The sequence below is a fragment of the Jatropha curcas genome, unplaced genomic scaffold, assembly GCF_041381405.1.
Source record: "Jatropha curcas cultivar XTBG-Jc1 unplaced genomic scaffold, XTBG_Jcur_1.0 HiC_scaffold_723_pilon, whole genome shotgun sequence".
Taxonomy (NCBI): domain Eukaryota; kingdom Viridiplantae; phylum Streptophyta; class Magnoliopsida; order Malpighiales; family Euphorbiaceae; genus Jatropha; species Jatropha curcas.
Genome location: NW_028322532.1, coordinates 12,046 through 33,871, shown reverse-complemented (window position 1 = coordinate 33,871; position 21,826 = coordinate 12,046). Strand labels below are relative to the sequence as shown.

At 32.3% G+C, this 21,826-nt stretch overlaps 2 protein-coding genes across 2 annotated transcripts; both read right to left on the bottom strand.

Moving 5' to 3' along the window:
* Window positions 1-269: 269 nt before the first annotated feature.
* Window positions 270-2,321, bottom strand: LOC149491729 (cytochrome P450 76A1-like). Its single transcript, XM_089717077.1, has 2 exons — window positions 1,403-2,321; window positions 270-901 (listed from the first exon to the last, which is right to left on the bottom strand). Exons 1-2 carry the CDS (start codon window positions 2,300-2,302, stop codon window positions 284-286), a joined length of 1,518 nt encoding a protein of 505 aa, XP_089573203.1. The 5' UTR covers window positions 2,303-2,321; the 3' UTR covers window positions 270-283.
* Window positions 2,322-15,952: 13,631 nt separating this feature from the next.
* On the bottom strand, window positions 15,953-21,490 carry LOC105643898 (uncharacterized). Its single transcript, XM_012229137.4, has 6 exons — window positions 20,914-21,490; window positions 19,894-19,986; window positions 19,320-19,553; window positions 18,577-18,679; window positions 17,236-17,465; window positions 15,953-16,561 (listed from the first exon to the last, which is right to left on the bottom strand). Exons 1-5 carry the CDS (start codon window positions 21,222-21,224, stop codon window positions 17,409-17,411), a joined length of 798 nt encoding a protein of 265 aa, XP_012084527.2. The 5' UTR covers window positions 21,225-21,490; the 3' UTR covers window positions 15,953-16,561; window positions 17,236-17,408.
* Window positions 21,491-21,826: the final 336 nt, after the last annotated feature.

The window sequence follows — 21,826 nt, the reverse complement described above, 5'->3', positions numbered from 1 at the left end:
ATAACTTATTATTGAACATTAAATTTAAGTTATAATAATTTCCTTCAATTTTTCTTATTCTAGCTAATGCAATATGCCTTATTATTACTTGTATTTTTTCTTTATAATTGCTAATTAATTTAATCTAAATTCATGCACAATCTTTTTATTTAACTGTATAAATACTTATCCACTACAACGTGCGCGTGATAAAGAAATTATTTACTATACTAAAACCACCTATAAATCATTATCTAATTGCTAATAAATTAAAAACCGCTAATAAAAAATTCATTTCAACTAATTAATCTTCAAATCTCACTGTTTTAGGAACCGCTATTAGTGGCTCCAACTTGCGCATGGTAATACCCAACCTGTCTCTCATATCCACTTTCTCAGGATTCACATTGGCTTCAAGTTCCCAATCAAAATGGTGAAGCAAAGACCCCAAGATAAGGTGGAGGACTCTGTGCCCTAAAGTTACTCCTGCACACATTCTTCTTCCAGCTCCAAAAGGGATGAACTCATAATTTTGACCTTTATAATCAACATTTGACCCTATAAATCTTTCAGGCTTAAAACACAATGGCTCGTCCCACACATTTGGGTCTCTTCCTATAGCCCAAGCATTTACAAGAACTTGTGTATTTACTGGAATTTCGTAACCCATAAATTTAGTATTGTGCATTGCTCTTCGCGGAACCAGAAATGGAATAGGAGGGTGTAATCGTAAAGTTTCTTTGACGATAGCCTGTAAGAATGGAAGGTTGTCTATGTCAGTCTCTTCAACCTTTCTGTTTGGTCCTATTACTGAGGCAAGCTCAGCTTTGGCCTTTGTCATTGACTCAGGGTTGCAGAGAAGCTCAGTCATTGCCCATTCAATGGTGCTGCTGGTGGTTTCTGAACCGGCCATAAAGATTTCCTGCACCACATTTTTGCAATTATATATATTAGAAGCTCTGTCCAAAAGGAAAATACAATTAAATAGTTACAGAGAATATACTCAATTTTTTTTTTCTAAAATTGAATTTGTCCGTAATATAAAATTTATTAAACTTGATTATTGGATCTATCGAACTTGTTGTTTCGACTTGAATATGTTATCCGTTTTCAGCCAATGAACAGGTCAACGTACTTGTTTTAATTAAAAATAATTATTAACATAAAATTAATAATTAATCTTAAAATAAGTGCTACCAAATAACGGGAAATGAATATTTTTATTTATTAATGAACAATTAATTTGGTATTAGAGAAAAATAAATAAATTTTGTGTTGTATACCGAGATATATAACCTAGTGTTAAGTGCATATACAATATTATAATTGGTCCAAATTCGAATTTCCTTTCCCAAATATTCAAAAATAAATAAAAAATAAATTTTGTGCTAGAATTAATTATAGCCAATTGGAAATCACATACCAGGATAAAAATATTGGTATCGCGATCTGATATTTTAGCTGGTTCATCTTTCCCATTTCCTTCAAACTCAAGCAACACATCAAGAAAATCCTTCCTTCTATCTCCAACAACCTTCTTCTCTTCAATTCTTTCCTTAACAAATTTAGAAGCAATCTCCAAAGCTTTACCAAGCTCCTTATCCATCCTTCTCTTCAACCCCTGAGGATCTAACCACCTAAGCCATGGAAAATAATCTGCAACATTTGCATACCCAGAAGTCTCCATTAGTCCCATCATTGCTGTGAAAAATTCTGAGCCCTCTTTCGATTCTGGATCGACCAAATCTTTCGAGAACATGAGATTTCCTAATGAATTAAATGTCATCAGAAAGACAAATCGTGCTAAATGAATACCATGATCATTAGCCTCATAAGTCTCCTCTTTTATCCAACGCAACATATCATCAACACATTTTCTTCTTATAGAGGCAGTTTCATTGATACGCTTGTTTACAAGCATATCTACTGTAACTAGCCGTCTCAATACACGCCAATAGGAACCATAAGGGGCTATGGCTAAAGAACCTTCATTATAGCCATGAGAACGCATGGTTTCGGTTATGTTGCGTTCTGCGAATGAAAGATCATGGTATTTGAATAACTCGGAAGCTGGCTTGGCCGAGAGGATAACCATAGTGTTCACGCTGCCTAGCCTTAAACCAATGACGCCCCCGTATTTTTCTCTTAACTTGGTTAAAGTACGGTGTGGCATAGTACCAAGATCTAAGAGGTTGCCAAGAATTGGCCATCCTGGAGGTCCTGGAGGAAACCGGTGGTTTTTACGGCTGCCGAAAAGGAAGAAAAGGGTTGATAACGAAAGAATGATTAAGGAAACAAGAAGAGTTGGAAAGAGAGACTCCATTGCTAATCGGGTCTTCTGACTTTCTATGTTCTTAATTTGTTTGTTTAGAATCCACATATAGACAGAAATAACATTAAACTACCTCTGTCCAAAAAAATGTCATCTTTTTTTTTTTTTTTTGTCATAAAATATAATGCTGCACTTTTTTTTATTGTACTTAATTCTTAAATTATCTATTATATTTTTATTAAATTATATTATTTTCAGTTATCTCCATTAATTATTAATTATCATTTCAACTCATATATTATTTAAGACGACATAATAAAAAATTATATAAATAAAATTATTTTAATCATATTTTTTAATATATATGAAAATAAACTATATTTTTTAGACAATACAGTAATTAATTAGGAAATATTCAAGTAAGCGTGACGAGCATCTTCATGTGCCAGCAAGCACAAATGGACCAAGTCAAAGATAGACACGACTCCGAACTTTTAGGTGAGGAATCAATATTCATAATTTGTTTACTTTGTAGTTTGTACAGAACAAGGTTCCTAGAAATCACCCATTCAACGAGTACAAATAGACAATTATTTATAACCAATCGACCGACCAAAGTGAAAATCCTCCATACAAACTTTATCTACCGGTAAAAAAGAGCGGCCACTCTTGGAACACTCGTAGAGCGTGGAGGCATATATGTGACGGAAAAGATTTTTAATTCATAATGAATCATATTATAGATGATTTTGATTCGAATCATTAGTGATTTTAGAATTTCTATATTAATATTATTTTTGTCAAATATTATGTGTTGAAAATTGAAAATTAAGTTTAAAATATGTATATTTACTCATATAGTTTGGAGAATTCCAATTAAAATGTCACTGTAAAATGTATAGGTTTAGATTATATTAAATACAATAGGAAAAATGTCAAACATGCAAATATTATCATTAATTCTCTTTGAAAATCATTTTCATTCTATATATACTTGAACTATATAGTCCAGGGAACGATTAAAAATATAGTCCCCTGAAAGAATAAAAAATAGTCTATTGGTAATTTTATGCTAAGGTGGGAAGAATGATGTGAGCTGCAAAATAAAAATGTATTCTCTTCATGTTTACATGGAGGATTTAGAATAGTAAATATTAAACATTAAATCACATTCGATGATATTTGAAATAAAAATTGATTTAAATTAAAATGCCTTAATTAAAATTAAGTTAAATTTTACTCGATTAACTTAGAGTTAGGCACATTTAAAATTAAATTAAGGTATTATGATTGTGGTTGTAGCGTGTTCAAATCACACTTGGTCACATTTGAAATTAAATTAAATAAACTAAAATGATCTAATTAAATTGCATTTGATAAATTATACTTAAAATTTTATTCAATTGAGATATCATAATTGAAATTAAAACATTGTAATTGGAACTGAATTAAGTTACACTTGAAATTTTAATAAATTGTGACACACTAAGTGTCATTAAAATAAATTATACCTATTCAAACTTGAGATTGAATCAAATTAAAACACTTCAAACTTAAATTTAATTAAGTCAACTTTGATTAGATCCATTTAACTTATATTTGGAATGAAATTAGTTAAGATACCTAAAGTAGAATTAACTAGTAATAATTGATTAAGCTATACTTAGTTTCAAGTAATGTTCTGAGAACCGGACCAATCATTCAACTGGTGAAGGCAGTGGTTTATTAACTAGAAGGTTCGACCGGATTCAATACGGTTCAACCGAATTTTATTTTAATATTTTTAAAATATATTTTTTCAATACAATTAAAATATAAGATTTGTAAATATGAAATAATTTTTACAAAAAAGGATAAAAATTATACATAATATCCTTCAACTTATATAAAGTCAACATATATAATATAAAGTTCAATTTCTAAACAAAATTTTAACTAATTAATAATAAAATAAAATTGTAATTTATTTGAAAAATATAAAATAAAACATAAACAACTGCGGTTTATTATACCCCTAAGATATCTTTCATTGTTTAAATACTTCATAGCACAAAGTAATTATTATTTATACGAAAAACAAGGATTCAATATCTTTAAATAAATTTCTCTTTTTCATTAAAGTCTCCATTTTTTTTCATTAAAAATAAATATAAAAACTAAAAAAAAAGAGGAACCAAACAATGAAAATATCCAATTGCACTCATCTTCTAGAGAGATGGGATGGCCTTGATATTCACGCCATTATCACTGGTTTTTAGCAGAGCAGGTACGTTTTCAATGACACTAAACTGCTCCTTGCCTCGTTCAGGCGAATATGAAGAGAAAAATTAAAAGGGTGGACGGTAAGTCTCACCGCCGGCATCAGGCCGAACAACTCATCGAGTCCCTTCAGGTGAAGGTGCCCGGCCACAGTCCGATTCTAGATCAATCGGAACACTGCAATTAAATCCAAGATATTCTAATTGACTTAAATTCATCCTTGATTAAATCACATTATGAATTAAATTAAATAACAATTGATTAAGTCACGCTTGATTTCAAATTCTATTTAAATAATAAATCATCTTGATTAAGTCACGTTTGGTCACATTTGAAATTCAATTAAATTAATACCTGAATTAAAATTAAATTAAGTAATAATTGATTAAGTTACACTTGAAATTAAACTTGATTAAATTACATTTGCAATTTTATTCAATTGAGATATCATAATTGAAATTAAATTAAATTAAATCAAATTTCACTAAATCACACTTGAAGTTTTATAAATTACAACACCCTAATTGAAATTAAATAATATTAATATATATATATATATATATATATATATGAAAGTACACATACTAAATTAAATTAAAATTAAAACTAAAATACATCACATTTGATTAAATCACACTTAAAATTTTATTAAATTGCTACACTCTAATCGAAACTAAATTATATTAAAATTAATATAATGCGTGTGCTAAAGTTTAAATCCTAACATTTCTATCTTAGGATGAATACTATAAGCTTGGAGACTGAATTATGTGCACCATCTATCCTTTCTTCCGTTTTTTTTTTTTCTTTTAATATCCGATTTATAAATTTCAAAAGTTTTGAATTCAAATTTTAAATGGGAAATTTATATATATTATTATAAATATTGTCTAAAAGGTTTGACCCAAAAAAAAACCAATTTAAAATCTGTAAAGCGGATTTGATTTGAATAATATCTCAATAGGCCGATATTAACATTATTGAGTGTTGATATTGAATTTATAATTTTTAATATAATCTTACACCGTTGATGAATGCAATTTTCACTGTTTTTAGACTTAGGCATTTTGTTTTTTAGCTAATAGGAGTAGTGGGTCGGGGGAATGAATGATTCCAAAAATTGGCTGTGAGAGAAAATCATATTTAAATTCTGCCGGCCCTCCATATTCAAGTGTCAATACTCAATAGTCAACAGTCAATCAGGTCGGCTGTAAATTAGCTAGGTGCGTCAATTTTTAATTTTTTTTTTTTGGTAATTAAACAGTAAAGAATTTATAATTAAATAGATTAAATGTTCTAATTAATAAAGTTTTTTATAATGAAATTCATTTAATAGATATTTTTCACTGAAAATTAAATATATTATTTTATTTATTTGTTGAGGCGGGTCTATTATCAAGGTCCAAATAAGTAGCTCTAAACTATAAAAGCCTAAAGAATATAGAAAAGAAGACATGTCTTAGGGGATCCCTTGGATCTAGAGTTCAATTTTATAAATATCCTACAAATATAAGGTATTTTAGACTTCGTATAGGCTAAAAATATTATATGTTTTAAAATATTTCTTTCTTAGCGTGTACTCATATAATTCCTGTAAATACGGAATGACTTCATAATAATTAACATGTGAATCTATCCAAACAAATTGAATTTTCTAATGTGTTCAAGACATATTTAATCTCTTGGTTTTCCAATCTTCTAATTTCTTATATTTCTCTTCGGAATAAAAGGCCAATTTATGCTCTAAACTTGTATACGAAGGGCAAAAAGCTTATATTCAACTTTTCAGCCAATTTCAACTTTTCAATTCACACAAATAATTCAATTTAATCCATTTTGGCTACATGTGAAAGTCTTGCAATTAATATATATATATATATATCTCAATATTTCAAGTTCTCTACTCATCTATAAATTGAAATTCATAAAATACAAAGAATTATTCGGTAAACCCTAAGATTTCTAACAAAATTTTGAATATATTTCTCGTAGAAGACTCTATCCAATAAAAGTAATAAAAATGTCTAATTAATGACCCAAAAGAAAACCCCAAAAATTACAATTATGGAATCAAAGAAAAAAAACAACTTCAAATAAATTAAAAGAAAAAAAAAAACGAAAGGAAATCACTTTGATTAACCATCTTCTAGTATCGCTTGCTCTTCTACGGTTATGTTTCAAAATTTACTATATCTCTCTAATATAGAATTTCGATAACCATTACTTGCATTTTTTCAATTAAAAGAAGAAGATGCATAATTAGTGTCTTGATGATGGTTACTAGATGGATTCGGCATAAATAACTGCACATCTGTAAAACAAGAAGATTAATAACAATATCATTTAAGCATAGATTTTTTTCCTGATATCGACTAACAATGGCAATGGGAGAAAAAAATCTAAATCGAGAAAATAGAATGATACAGGTAACATTTTGAAACAAAAAGAGGAAGAAATTAGGGAAGAGTTTCATTTCTTCTTCACGTTGCAGAGATAGATAGTTGTGAGTTTTGGTGTTTTTAAAAAGGAGAGTCGGTATTTCACTACAGTTCAATCGCTTTATTGTTTGGCTTGATACATGCTTGGACTTATTGATAGGTGTTATTTTTATAATATTTTTAATATAGTTTTTATTAGGATTTTTAGTAGTCTTAATCACTTTAGTTAGTTTTTATTCAGCTTTAGTATGTTTTTGTTCAAAGTTTCCTTGAAATAATTCACTTGATCTTGAAGAAATTTGTAGGATTTTGATATAGAAAAGAGCAAAGTAAGCAAAACTCTCAGAAGCTGGCACGCCCTGGTCGTACAACCCAACACGCCCGTGTAGGATTCAAGGAAAAAATCAGCTTAGAGACTCAGAGCCTAGCACGCCGGTGCCACAGACTGATATCGATTCAAAGGTGTGCTCACCTAAGCACAGCCCGTGCTGCATCCATCCTGGTAACTCAGAGCCTAGCACGCCCTAGCCGTGCGGACCAGTACGCCCGTGCCATGGATTTATCTTAGAGCATGCTCACCTAAGCATGGTCCGTGCTGCGATCACCTTAGAACTCAGGCTCCAGCACGCCCAGCCCGTGCCTAATGGCACGCCCGTGCTGAAAATCAAGTTCTATTTTGGGTCGAAAACGTCAGCACAGTCCCTACCACTTGCATGGGCCACATGAGATACTTTCCTAACATGCTAATCAAGTTTAAATCCTATTTAGATGCATGAGAGATTCCTAATTGAGAAGAAATTAAAAGCCTAACAGTCTCCAATCAGAGATTCCTACTCAATAAAGACTATATTTCCTAAACGAAGTCGGAGTTTTCCCCTGGAAGTCTATATAAAGAGAAAAGCCATTCATTATTTCAGGATCTCTGGTTCTACCATATGTTGTTCTATTGTTTTCTCTCTCTCCTAAGACTTCAAATGATTAAGATTTGTGTAAAGATTCAAGGAAGCCGTCCAAAATTATTTATTGACTAGTTTTTATCTATAAACTCTTAATCTTGTTTTTACTTTTCATTATTCACAGTGATTATGGAATTATTTTCAAGTTTAATTGAGTTTTATTTAATTACTATGTCAAACTAAACTCTCATCTAGGGATTGATGTAGCTTAATTTCTTTTCCAATTTATAATATTAGATTTGCTTTTCTTTGTTCAAACTATAATTTATTATTGAACTTAATGCTTCCAGGTAGAGTTTCTCCCCTGGATTGATTTATTTCATTAATTACTATTAGGAGAAGAGTTTTTGATATGAGAAAGGTAATAACTTGCATGAGAATATAATTTGATGTCGAAACTATATGGTTTGACTCATGCGGGGTTTTCATAAGTTAACAAACTTAGGTTATAAATTCATAAACAAACTATAAAACTTAATGATTTAATTCATGTTTAATTACGCTATTGGAAGATAGGTAATTAGTCCGGGTTAAAATAACTAACAATACATCGGGAGAGCTTGTTAGGGATTTTAGGATTGTTTCCCCTACTTGAACAATTAAAAATTGATTATCAAACTAATAAAATAAATTGGATAGAATTAAGTGAAGTCAAAATATCTAGTAGTTTTTTTTCCTTGATTTCTTCTTATCAATAATTGTCTTGCTTGATTTCTTTTTATTCTCTTTTATTTATTGAAGTTAATTTCTTAAGATAATTCCCCTTATTGTCGTTTAAATAATAGTAGGTTAACAAAATTTTGGTACTTGGTATACACTCTTCATGGAAATGATACTCTACTCATTCTATATTACTTGTTGCGGTTTCGTATACTTGCGAAAAATCACTGTCACTTATAACTAGATTGTTAAGTTGGACCATTTTGTGTGAGTTGCTATTGGAATTGGCCCTAAAAGATGAAATATGGGTTTGCTCTTTGTATATAAATTTTGGGGGCAAAATTGACCCTTATTTCATTTCTCTAATATTTTTCTTATATTTGCTTTTTCCCCTTTTGAAGTCTTCTCATTCTGATCCCCTTCTTTTTCAACTAATAGCCATCAGCCTACTAATCCACCTTGTCTCGAGGCATTCCTGACAAACACAAGCCTAAGAGATCTGAACCTAATTTTAGATCGAATAACTTTTTTTGCACGCTTGATGGAATCGATTTAGCTTTGTTCATATATTAGGATGTCTCTAAGACCAGCAATAAAGTGGTCACAAAGAATAAGGATAAGTTACAACAGACTGAAGCCTTAGTCATTTTGGAAATGGGCATTCCACGCCAAACTCTTGAGAACTCTCAACCTAGAACAACCAAATCACTTGGGTAGGTTCATGGCAAACTTAGAGGCCAAGATTTGGCAAGTGAATACTCTCGTGGGAACCAGCCTATCATGTAGACGGTGCTATCATGAGACTGACCTGACCTATATCCACCGACAAGTATTGAAGGAAAACTAGTCCACATTCGGTATGTGCACCAAAGAGATGATGATCGTGTTAAGGCTGATCGTGGTAGACAACGCTAAGACTCAACAAGAAACCTATTGCAACATGCAGCATCTATCCAAATCGATCCAGAAAAATGTCAAACTTGATGTCGAGCACAAGCAGTAGGTGACTTGTTTCACCAGGATACTCCTAGGATGAAAACACAAGTTCGGCCTAACTTACAGTACGAAGGTGTTAACATTTTGACCAGGACACTTCCAAGAAGGAACCCAAGTCCTATTGTAATGGCCACTCAAGATTTAACCACACCACTCCGTACACCTTGCAATAATTAGAGGTAACCATATCTCTAGCTATTGCAGAGCAACAACTGGGCGAAGGGATTTACACTTATGATACAATCAGGAATATAGTTCCTCTCAGAATAGTAGAGCCTGAGCCGACAGCTACCATTGTTTATAACCCGAATGCATTGGTTAAGGTTTTGGCGAAATCAGGAGTAGAATTTCAGCTGATGCCATGACCAGTCTACAGACTCCCTTACTTGGATTGGGTTGATCAACTGTATCCTTTTCTAAAGGATATAAGATCTCAAAATTCACTCTCTTCTCGGGCAAGGACAACTCTTTCACTCTAGAGAACATCTCCAAATTTGTCGCCCAATGTGGGAAATGTGGGGTAAATGATTGCTGGAAGCTCAGGCTCTTTGTCAGCTTCTAACCAAGTTGACCTTTATTCAACTGTGAATGGTTCGATCACACACCCAATGTTGATATAGAGGTTCATCCAAAATATAACTTTATAGAAATTAATGACATAAGAAAATAAACAAAGTATGAATAGTTCATTCTAGCAATGCAAGCCACTGTTGTACTATTTTCCATATCCATCGAAGAAGCGAGATCAATTGGATTTGATGGCAGTGTGTAAGATCAAAGCTAGATCAACTGTAGAAGAATTTCAATTTAAGTTATTATCATAACCTCAAAATCTAACCAATTCAAGTTGATGAGATTGATGCATTACTAGTAGAAATAGTTGAAAATTCAACAGAATGATTGGATGATGAAAATGGGACATACATTGATATTGGTATGTCAGACGAAAATGATGAAGTGGAGCCCATAGTCCTAGGTACTTCAAAATGAGTTGAAGAACAAGAAGAAGGGGAAGAGGTAAAGAACAAGGCAGTGGTACACCCATATGACCCCCCTTGTCTCCACCTCCTTCTACACAATCTCCGAGTTCATATGCTCTAGCACCCTCTCCACCAGCTCCTCCACCAGATAAATATCTAGTTTAATATTGTGCTTCATATATCTTTTATGCAAATATGTTACAAATTGCTAAATATGCTTAAAATAATATTATTAACTTTTACGTCTTCTTTTGTGATGCTTTCTAATAGTTCGGCTAAGCAATTATCCAACCTTGAAGGTAGTTAATGGACGATATATAAATACAAAAAAAGACAACTCAATGCAAAAATTCACTCTTGTCCTTTATGTAAAAAACTTTGTGGCACCCTAATTTTACTTTGACCTGTTGAACATTTTAATTTATAAAATTGTGACCGATTAAATAATTCAACTTGTAAAAAATTATTCTATTGAATACTTAAAATTTTGAAATAGATCAAGCAAACACTTATCAAATAGTTGAAAATTATAAAAATTTTGTTCCAAAAATTATAATAACCACATGTTAAATGAATATCTTGCACATAAATGTCAAAAACACCAAAAAAAATTTATTACTAGTATAGAGAGAGATACAACGTTAGCAAAATTCGTAACTTCAGGAGCATAATAGGCCACTCAAAAGTTTGGTGCCATAAGATTTTTTCCATAAAGTACAGGGATATATTTATGCATTTGGACATTTTTATAACTATAACTTTTAAAGACACTTGTGATGCGAATTAAAGTTAAGTTTATTTCTTTTTTATTATATATGACAGCTTCCACCCATCATATGATGCATATAAAGTTGTTACGAGGGTCTTCAAGCTTCATTTGGCTAAAGAAGGCAGGTTTTGGGTTTCATAGCATCGGATGCAAAGCAGCTATATTAGGATGGGTTTCTGGTAAACATTCCAACTTAAAATTGGAAGCTTTCAGCACGGTTGTGAAAAAAATTGATAAAATTATTTTGTTTTCTATTTCTTACTGGAGTTTACATGGAGCCAGATACTACTTAGGCTAGGTTTAATAGGGTTGGGAGACAGTGCGCAAATCAGTACTCTGACTTCCTATATAAGATGGAGAGGATAGGAAATAAGTAAATGAGGTCTGAACTAAATGGCAGTAGGCTCGGTTTGATCCTGAGTATGTAAAAAAATGTGAGATCATGTCACGTAACAAAATCAGTGAGACGGGTGGCGAGGGAGCTGACCCGTCACGACACATCAACAGTTCCATATTTATAACTGAGTTTAATGAGAAAATGATGAACTAATTACACTTCTAGAATTGTAGTTTACTCTTAAATGAATATGGTGTTCTCAATTGCACTACAGGCAAAGGAGTTAGGTCGTTAGCCTACAATGGAGGTCTTCATATACATACACATAAAGAAACATAATGGAGTGACATTCATGGACAAGCGCATGGAGCTTGTTAGGGTAAGTTCATAATTATTTACTTGTATTTAATTTTTTGGACAATTTTGCATTGTCCCCATTGTTTATGTTCACTTTCAAAATAATTACACTGCTGGTTTTGAGCATGCGACTTCTTCTCAAGCTTAGATTGGTGAACAACCAATCATCAATGCGTTGCAGCTTTATCTCGAGGCTGCAAGAGGTAAGAAGAAAAAGAAGGTGTATTGCGCTGGTTCACAGTCATCCGTTTTCTAAGGCTACTCACCTAGGACCTCAGCCAGTAGACCCACACCAATTTAGCTAGACGCTATTACGGAAGAGATCCAAGATCTATGAAATCGGCCTAAGCAACAATTGGAGCAGGTTGCATAGCTTAAGTTGCATCAACAGGAGATGTATGCTAGATAGTGATCTTTTGCTCCGCTAGCTCCTTTTGATTCTCTAGTTCCTGCTCCGTTAGCTTCTACTGTAGCATCTACTTTTGCTTCTTTGACTCCTCCACCTCATTCTATTCCTCCAGCCTCTGGCATATTGGATTCTAACTCTCCATCCCATGTTTCTAATTCTGTAAATCCTTGACTATTTCATCATTTTCTAAGTTTTGTAATGTTTATAATGTATGAAGTACATGTATATCTTAAACAAGCTTTAACGATAACTATTAGATTTTTGTTCACTTGTTTGAAAAGCATATTGTGGATTGATTGGCTTAATTTATATATATCTTATATGTGTATTTTTAACATGTACATATTTTTCATTTTTTAATAATTTAAATTTTATTTTTTAAAAATTCATATTTAGCAACTGTTTTGGTACGGATTATTAACTATAATTAATCACAAATAGCGACAGAATAATCATCAATCAATGACAACGATAGTAATTATATTTATTCCGATAGACATTTTAGTGATAGAATAGCGACTGACGCTATACATTTATCTAATTATATTTAGCAACTGATATTTCCATATTAGCGACAAAACTGTTGGTCGCTAATTAGCGACCAAAGTTGTATTCGGCCGTCAATTTCTCAGTGACAAGATAAATTGAAACTACTCTCTTCGGTCACTATTCAAACACTAATTTTATTTTAGCGACCCATTATATATATTTCATGATCGAAAAATCGGTCGCAGTTAGCATTTTTTTATATGAAACAACTAGTCCGACATGTCTCTGGATATCTAACAGAATTTTATGTAACCTCCATAGTATTTCAACCCCGACTCAAGGGAACCTGGATCTAAAGAATCAAGTCTAGATGGATCAGTGCTTCGCCATTGACTTCTCTCAAGACTGGAGACTTCACATCATGGACTATCTCACTCCTCTTACCATGTGGATGACAAGGTTAGAAGATCTACCTACTATTATTGGCAACAAGATGGACAACTCTACAAAAGGAACTTTAACAACAATTATCTACTGCTGTGTATCGACCCTAAGGAAGCCATGGTACTAATGGCGAAAAATATATAGAGGAGCTATTGGGGCATTAGTTTGGGAAACATAATAGGACTCATGATAAAGCACGAGTATTGGTGGCAAAAAATGGGTAAATCATCATTTATACCCTCAATTTTGCGTCTTGTCACAATTTCACCCCTAAAATCAACTAACCCCTCAAGCACCCTATTTTCAATTTTTTGTCAAAATTGAGCCCTAATTTGATTTTGGTCAAAATTAGGCAATATAATACTAATATATGTGGGACCCACAGACTATTTTTGAGTTCACTTAACCAAAGGAGGGTTAAGTGAAACTGTGTTTTTCATAGAAAGGAAGAAAAAAAACCTGTAATATTAAAAGCCATGAGAACAATTTTATTGGATAATAAGATCATAATAAAGAATTTAGTTAGTAACTAAAAGTTAAATAATACTAACCAAGGTCCAATAATTTAGCGAATAATATTTGTAACACGTAACTATATTTGAGAAGTCACTGATAAAATTAAATAATAAACAAAACTTATCTATTATAAATATAGAAAATAAAATTATGATAGTATAATTACTTTAGCAGAACACCAAACATCACAGATTAGCTGAAAATACTATAAAAACTGAAAAGGCTCAAATTATATTGAAAATTTTATATATATCGATAAATAGCAACAATTATGTTAAAATAATAGCATCAATACTGTAAGAATATAAAACTATTAAATAATTATAAATTGAGATATGATTAAAAGAACAATAATATGCTAATCATTAATAAAAGTGTGTTACTAATTATGTTATAATCAAATAAAAAGAAAATATATATCTGGCCATCGTTTTGGCCAAAAAACAGAAAAAACCTAGTTTATAACTTATAAGCAATATAGAGAATAAAATTAAAGCAGGTAAAACGAAATCGAAGGTACAACAAATCGTGCTGATGACGTGTTATAAAATAATAGAAAATATGGAGAGAAATAAAGAGAAAATAGAGAATAGAGAGATAATACGAGAGTGTTAATGTAAAATTTGATGTGTAAAGTAAGTTCAGTAGACTATCTTTTATTCATGGAAGGTGTGTTTCACGCTCACTACACCAATGGATAGCTTCAAAGATATTATAGACTATTTTTAGAGAAAGATTATAGTATTTAAAGTTTTATTGCTTTGAGATCCATCTCCTTTTTGAGAAATAATGTTGTATATATAGAGTTTTTTCTTGACCCCTAGTTAATATTTAATTAGGAAAACATATATGTTTCTAATTAGGATTCTATGTTAAATATTCATATTGCTCCCTATAATTATTGGAGATTTGCATATAATTATCACTAAGTACATACTAAATATATGTATTCTATCGGAAGGTTTCAAACAGAGCCGAGTGGGAGATTCTTGGGAGCTAAAGCAAAATTATTTATAGGCCATCATCAACTGACTAAGAATGAGCCATTGGGTGAAGACAAGGCATGGAAGAGGAGAATGAGAGAAACTATGTTGGTAAAGTACAAATAACCCCCGTTCATGGCCCAAGGAAATGAGAGGTCAGGAAACGAAGGGATGCGCTATATTAATTGCAAGGACACGTGGTCGAGGCAGACAATGAGGTGGCTCTTCGATTATCAAAAACATATAGCAAAAAGAACGGATCGACCTTTCATATAGACCACGTGTGGCTTGCAAACGGGGTCGGCTCTTGAGTGCACATGGTCATTTTAGCAAGAGTCAACCAAAGCATCCTATGCGTAGAGGGCATTGTTTATGCGGGCCAATTTAAGAAAAATATATATTAGCCCAAGAAGGAATTAGTGTATATTTTGCTTAAAATAACCTACTTGGGCCTAAAAGCTTTTATGTGTAAATACTGCAGAAACCGTGCAAATTGTATAACTAGAATAGGAATATATGCATTTTAGAATATTGACTTTTCTTCCAATGCACTCCTAAAAAAAACTAGGAATAAATTCAATTTGCCCTCTCAATTTGAGAGCAATATTCAATTTGTGTTCTTTTGGTGCAAGTTCAAGAGGTAAATTTGTACAAAGTTGATTTTTGGACAAATTGAATGTTACTCCCAAGTCCAGAAGGAAATTGAGCATTATTCCAAAAAACCTACAGTAAATAGGAGGGTTGACACTGCTGTAAATGATAGTTTAAATCAATATAACTAACGGAGGGTTGACACTACTTCAATATAACCAACTCGAATGCCCTAAGAATTTAACTATATTTCTCATCCCCTTTTTCCTCCTCTTTCCCTCAACTTTTCTTTTTCCAATCCAACCTATCCCGAAGGCATTGCTGATAGGCGCAAGCTGAACAGACCCAAACCCAATTTCAGACTGCAAAGAATCCTAAGCGACTCCACGATAAAACTCTAAAAAAATAGTGCATCTACTGCTAGGGTTAGGGTACATAAACTTACTTTGTCAATGACCATCATTGGACAAAATACAGAAATTAAGCAAAGATAGTACCCTAGGCAATAGGCAATAAGTGGAATTTAACAGACTCGCATTAATTAAAAAAATTTGCAAATGTCATTACAATTAACTGATAATTTATCTACAAAATAATAGTTTTTGTCAATGTCCATTCACCAATACCATCAAGTTTTCTTTCCTTTTTTTTTTTTTTTTTTTCAAGTGCAGTAATCGATATATTTGAAAAAAAAAGCGGATAAAACCTGTATTTCACCTTCATCCCCATAAACATTGGTGAAATTAGTAAGCCTCTCATTCTACCTGATGAACCAATTCTCTGCTGAAGCTACAAGATTCCAATATTCAATGTTCCATACTGGTGACTGGTACTGTCGCATGGTAGAATAAATAGATGAACAAACATACCATCCAAAAAGAGGAGTAATTAGCTACATTGCCATCAACTTCACTCTTCGTCCATTGTATAAACAGGTATTTGCCACATCTTCGTGTTCTTCTTTGGATCATCAGTAAGGCTCAGATCCTTGTCATCTTCCTTGAATGATTTAATGAATGTTTTGGCACCCATCATTATAAGCCTCTCAATCATGAATAGTTGGTAATTATTCTTAATCAAGGGATCCAAGATGTGACTATAATTAGATGAATATGCCAACTTATATCTGCAAATTCAAGTACCAAAATTTTAACATAAAAAAATTACAGTGAAACGCTACCTAACATTTTAAGTCCTTAGAAACGGAAAAAGTGTTCCAAATGGCCCAAAGTGACAATGCACAGCAGCATCAGAACTTCACTAAACAAAGTGGAAACACACAATACACACCAATAAAGCAAAAAAAAAAATTAAGAACCAATGCAAATTTTATTTGAAATTTCAAAATAAAGGAAAATTTTACTAAAATATATTCTGTAATTTAAGAGAATCAGAAGATTTGCTACACCGAACTAGTTTTTCCTATTAGCCCCTCATATTTGTAAAGCATTGTTAAGCTGACGTGAATCAACAACAAATCAAGAAATTAAAATCCCCCGAGCCCAAAGGTGATAACAATAGATAAACCAAAATGGTTGCCACTTTTAACAAATGAAAAGTAAGAAAGTGGAGTGTGTAAATAACAAAAAGTTAAATTGAGAATTTAAATATGCATTTATTTGTTGGTGTATTATTGCTTATACACATGTTATTAAAATTTTAAGAATTGTGTACGTATTGTATCCTACACTCATCCTATTTCCATATCCTGGAAAAAGTAACAAATGATTAGGGTCATGCAATGAATAAAATCTAGAGTGCTAATTCATGCGGATCTTATACATGCTTGAGAAGGTTTACCTGGAAGAGAGAGGTGAAAAAAACCCCGGTGTCTTCTCATTTGAAGCAATAAAAAGAGTTCTTCCAGGTGGGACCCACTTTTCAATCCTGTGGAGAATAAACTCTGGGCGTGTATCTCGGTCCAGATGAGGATGCAAGGTCCGTTCAACACCAAACCTGTCCCTTTCTAGTCTTTATTTATCACCACGGCGAACATGGATGGCATCATAATCGCCAAGAAGTGCCTTAATCTGTAGATGAAAATAGTTACAAATAGATTGTAAGATTAATGAAAGTTTAGCATGAGAAGATTTTCAACAAAAATCTTTGCAGCAACTGGAATAACGCAAAGCAAAGGGAAGTGATCAATTAGCAGGAAGTTGAAAAACAGCAGATTGTCTTGTGAAACTAGATTCCATCATGAACTTTACTGCATGTGGAGAAGGTAAGAGAACCAACAAAATCAAGTACAGAAAAATCTAAATTACACTTTGCATATTAACACTACTCACAAATATTAGTTGTTTATTACAACCTGTACTGTGTAGTGACCTGTGAACCAGTGAATTTTGAGAAATGTAATTGTTTGGCAAACTTTATATACCTTGAACATACTTTAGAATGGTTCAAAAAAATTAAAATGTTGCTTTGCCAACTACTTGAAGTTGGCTTGACAAATCTGATTCCATTTCCACTGAACACCATGGTACATCAAAGGATGGTGTTATCAGTATGGGGCTCCCACATACAAGCAGTCAATGATGCATAGTGGAATATGCTTCCAACTATTAACTGTAATGGCTCCAGCCTTGCCCTCAAGCCACTTCAACAAACAATTCATAAGTTACTTATTAACTATTTTACAGGTTAGTATCAAATACTTTTCATTTACACTGTCCAGGAAGGGGGAAAGTGAATGGGGGTAAAGAAGGGTAGGAGAAAATAATGGAATATTCTCACTTTCACTTATTTGTGAAACTAGTGAAAATGAGGCGGAGAAAATTTTGGGAGGATTGTAGTCTCTGGGCCCACCTCAACATATCACCCCAAATTGGTGTGAAGGTCATTATAATAATTTGGACCAATGAAAAATTATTCCCCCCCCTCCTTTTGACTTCATTTCCCGAATGCCATGTTTTGGAAGCAGAGACGTGTAACGTCCCCAGTTCATCTCCAGTTAAAATCATATTATTAGATAAAATTCTTATAATTTCGTCTTGAGAACTATATTTCAGCAGTAAATTTTGGGGAAAAAAAAAGGCATCTGCATGGCTAAATAACTCCTTACACATTAAATGTCGCACGGCCAGACACTTTTTTATATGGTGATTTAAAAGGTCAAAAATTTAAAATGTCACAGACCTCCTCTGCTGCATCTCTTAATTTCTCTGCTGCCATTGAAGGAAGAAATGAATATGACAACAATATAGCACTACGGTTGTTTCGGTCCTTGCATTCCATGAACCTGAATGACCACCATGATTAGTACCTTACAGAAACTTGCAAGATAGGATAATCTTAATCTGAAATGTAAGGAAAAGTACTTTGTGACAAATAGCTGCATAAATAATAACCAATCTCCCATAATATTTTTCTCCCCCCACCTGAAGTTTTTTTTTAAAAAAAAAAGTTCCTTCCCCCTTCTGAATGAAACTGTCAACTGCAATTTTGACTCATTATATTCAACATCATATTAGAATGCTTCATTTAAACATATAAAACATAGAATCAAATGTATTTTAAAACAATGAATAAAACAACTAGAAATATGAAACTTCCTATAAACCACTTGGAAAAAACAATTATACCCAATCTTCTCATTAAGACCGTGCCATTCAAAACTTCATGAAATATTTATATAAAACAGACAACAAGAAAAAAGTAACAATTATCTGCCCACTTCAGGAATTATACTAGCAACGTTTTGATTATTTATAACCAAACGATGTTTCTTCAAATTCTAATCAAAATTAATAATGTCGACCATTTTCACCAAGATTGCTCCCAACTTTAAATGATTCTTAATCACGCAGTTACTACTTTTTCTTCTCAACTTCAACATGAAAAAGCAAGAAGAAATCAACATGATAATTAAACTAAGATACCATGAAAGAGGGCTTGCTGTTCGATTTATGAGCAAGAGATTTGAGTAGCGATTGTCCTCTTTGAGATCAACCCGACTAACTCCTTCAACATGGGCAACTCCTCTAGCTCCCAACTTCATACTTGTTGATAATACATGATGCCAGACTTTTGAATTGTCTAAAATTACAGGTACAGTTTCAGATATGAGATCGAGATCATACAAAGAGTCCATGGAACAAGAATTTGCAGCCCACCTACCAAATAAAATGCATAAGTTTTGATTATACAGTTGACATTTCTATTTGACTATCAATTAAAGATGAATGTAATAATATAGTTAAAACACTTGTGTTTCTTATCTATACAGATGCAAATATAAACAATGGAACAGCTGCTATCGAAAACAAGAAGTCATTAGAAACGGTAATCTTATAGCTAAAGAGTAAATTGTTGCAAGTGAAGAATAATACAAACATGTATTGGAACGAATACAATGTTGGAGTTAATGCTCTATATGCTGTACTTTGTAGTTTTTGGAATAACACTTTCATTTTCTAGTAGATAATGTTCAAGAGAGATCTTAAATAAGCATACCTTTCCTCTGAACTTGCCATATTAGAATGATATAGGATCCCCTTCTTATTGTGTAGTGGACTGATACACATTGAGGAAGGCATCACAAAAGTCCTGCAAGAAGATAACAAAAACTGAAAGAGAAACATCAAATAAGGTATAAAGGGACCCGACTGTTTTTTCGTAGGTGTGATGCTAAACCATGTAGAATAGAGGAAAAGATCCATTTATCAGACACCACCTGGATTGGGATCAAGGATTAGTTGATTAAATTGAGATAAGCTTATTGACAAAGAAAATGTAAGAACACATAGTGATATATTAGGGTGTTGAATTTGCATTCAATCATGTGGAGATGGAATATGCTAATACAACTCAATTAGAATGTACTACTTACCAGTGTATCATCATAAATTTGATACATCTATAGCATATCTAAACAAAGGAAATCCCATGATAAAAATCAAGAAGCAAAGAGCTGAAAGCAAGAATGAAACATTTTTTTAACTGAATGGAATACATAAATTCATCTTATAGACTGTCAAAATTAAGTCCTAAATAGGTGCTTCTCCAATTAACTAGAAACATTCATATTAATTTTATTTTCTGCTCTCAATACAGATATGATTTTAAAAAACAAAAAATTCGAATATACATACAGATACATAACCAATTTAATCTCCAAAAAAAACTGAAAAAGAGGTCACATTCCAAAATCGGGATCTCCTTATTCCAAAGTAAATATTTTGAATAAATACAGAATTTCCATATTGCAGCGAAAATTAATCGGAAATTACATATTGCAGTGAATTTAAAAAAAAAAAAAAAAAAAAAAAAAGAATCAACCCAACTAAGCAACTAGTAATAGTACAAAAACGGGTTCAAATCTGGAAAGAAAAAATAACTAAAAATCCAAATCCACTTACCACAATTTCCTAGAATCCAAGCAGAACATGTAACTAAAATAAACAACAACACAAAAATTCACCAAACAACGTAAAAACAAAGACAAACTGAAGTAATGCATATAAAGGTAGGTACCTGTTTAAAAACATAGCCTCTTCAAGGGCACACCTTAGGCTAGACTCCTGGTGGCCCAGACCCTCGCAAGACTCGCAATGCTTACCAGGGCAGTCAATTCTGTTTCCCCAATACAAGTACTTGTCATGGAGAGAATGTAGCCTCTTGGGTTTCATGGATCTCATCGAGTTTCGGATTTTAGAAGGACCATTTGTTAAAATTAGAGAAGAAAAAAGGAATAAAAATGCAATTAAAGCTATACAGATCAGAAAGTTTTGGATTGGAGACGTTTGTTTAGGCTTGAGTTTTAGTTGTTTGTTTATTGTTGCCATGGGGGAGGGAGTGAGAGAGAGGCAGGGAGAAGCAGATAGAGAAGAGGGCAGATTTGATAGCCAGGGAAGAGTGTTATCAAATACCCGGCAGGACCCGGCTCAGAGACCCGAACCGAACTTGATCTTTCAAACAAAAAAAATGAAGTCCACCACCTGTACAGTACAACCCAATAAGGGGAAGATACCAATCGAAGACATTTACATTGTCAGGGATTGGACAGGGATCTAGAAAGGTCGAAAGCATCACTCTTGCCGTTAGGCTACGAATCATTTGCGCCAAATACGTTTAATTCTCCGATCTAATGTAATTTCACTCTAATTTTACTTTTATATTAATATTAATTACACCCTTAACTTTCTACTACAATAGCATCTTAAATTACTATTTAGAACTTAAATTATAACAAAATACATTACTATAGAGTTTACTTTTAATTTTAAAATTAGGTTAATACATTTAAGTGAGTAAAGGAAATTGAAATAATAGTAAAAAAAAATCTATATTATTATATTTTAATATTTTTAAATTATTTCTTTAATGCATCCGCATTAAAAGAATTAGATTACTCTTTAAACAATGAACTAATAATTATTATTGTTTA

What these genes read in the sequence shown, in the direction of transcription:
- LOC149491729 (XM_089717077.1), bottom strand. Translation starts at nt 2,302, where the DNA reads ATGGAGTCTCTCTTTCCAACTCTTCTTGTTTCCTTAATCATTCTTTCG. An exon ending in ATACCAATATTTTTATCCTG is followed by an intron (nt 902 to 1,402) that starts GTATGTGATTTC and finishes AATGTGGTGCAG; the next exon opens with GAAATCTTTATGGCCGGTTC.
- LOC105643898 (XM_012229137.4), bottom strand. Translation starts at nt 21,224, where the DNA reads ATGGCAACAATAAACAAACAACTAAAACTCAAGCCTAAACAAACGTCT. An exon ending in GAGGCTATGTTTTTAAACAG is followed by an intron (nt 19,987 to 20,913) that starts GTACCTACCTTT and finishes ATCTTCTTGCAG; the next exon opens with GACTTTTGTGATGCCTTCCT. An exon ending in TAAGAGATGCAGCAGAGGAG is followed by an intron (nt 17,466 to 18,576) that starts GTCTGTGACATT and finishes TTTCATCTACAG; the next exon opens with ATTAAGGCACTTCTTGGCGA.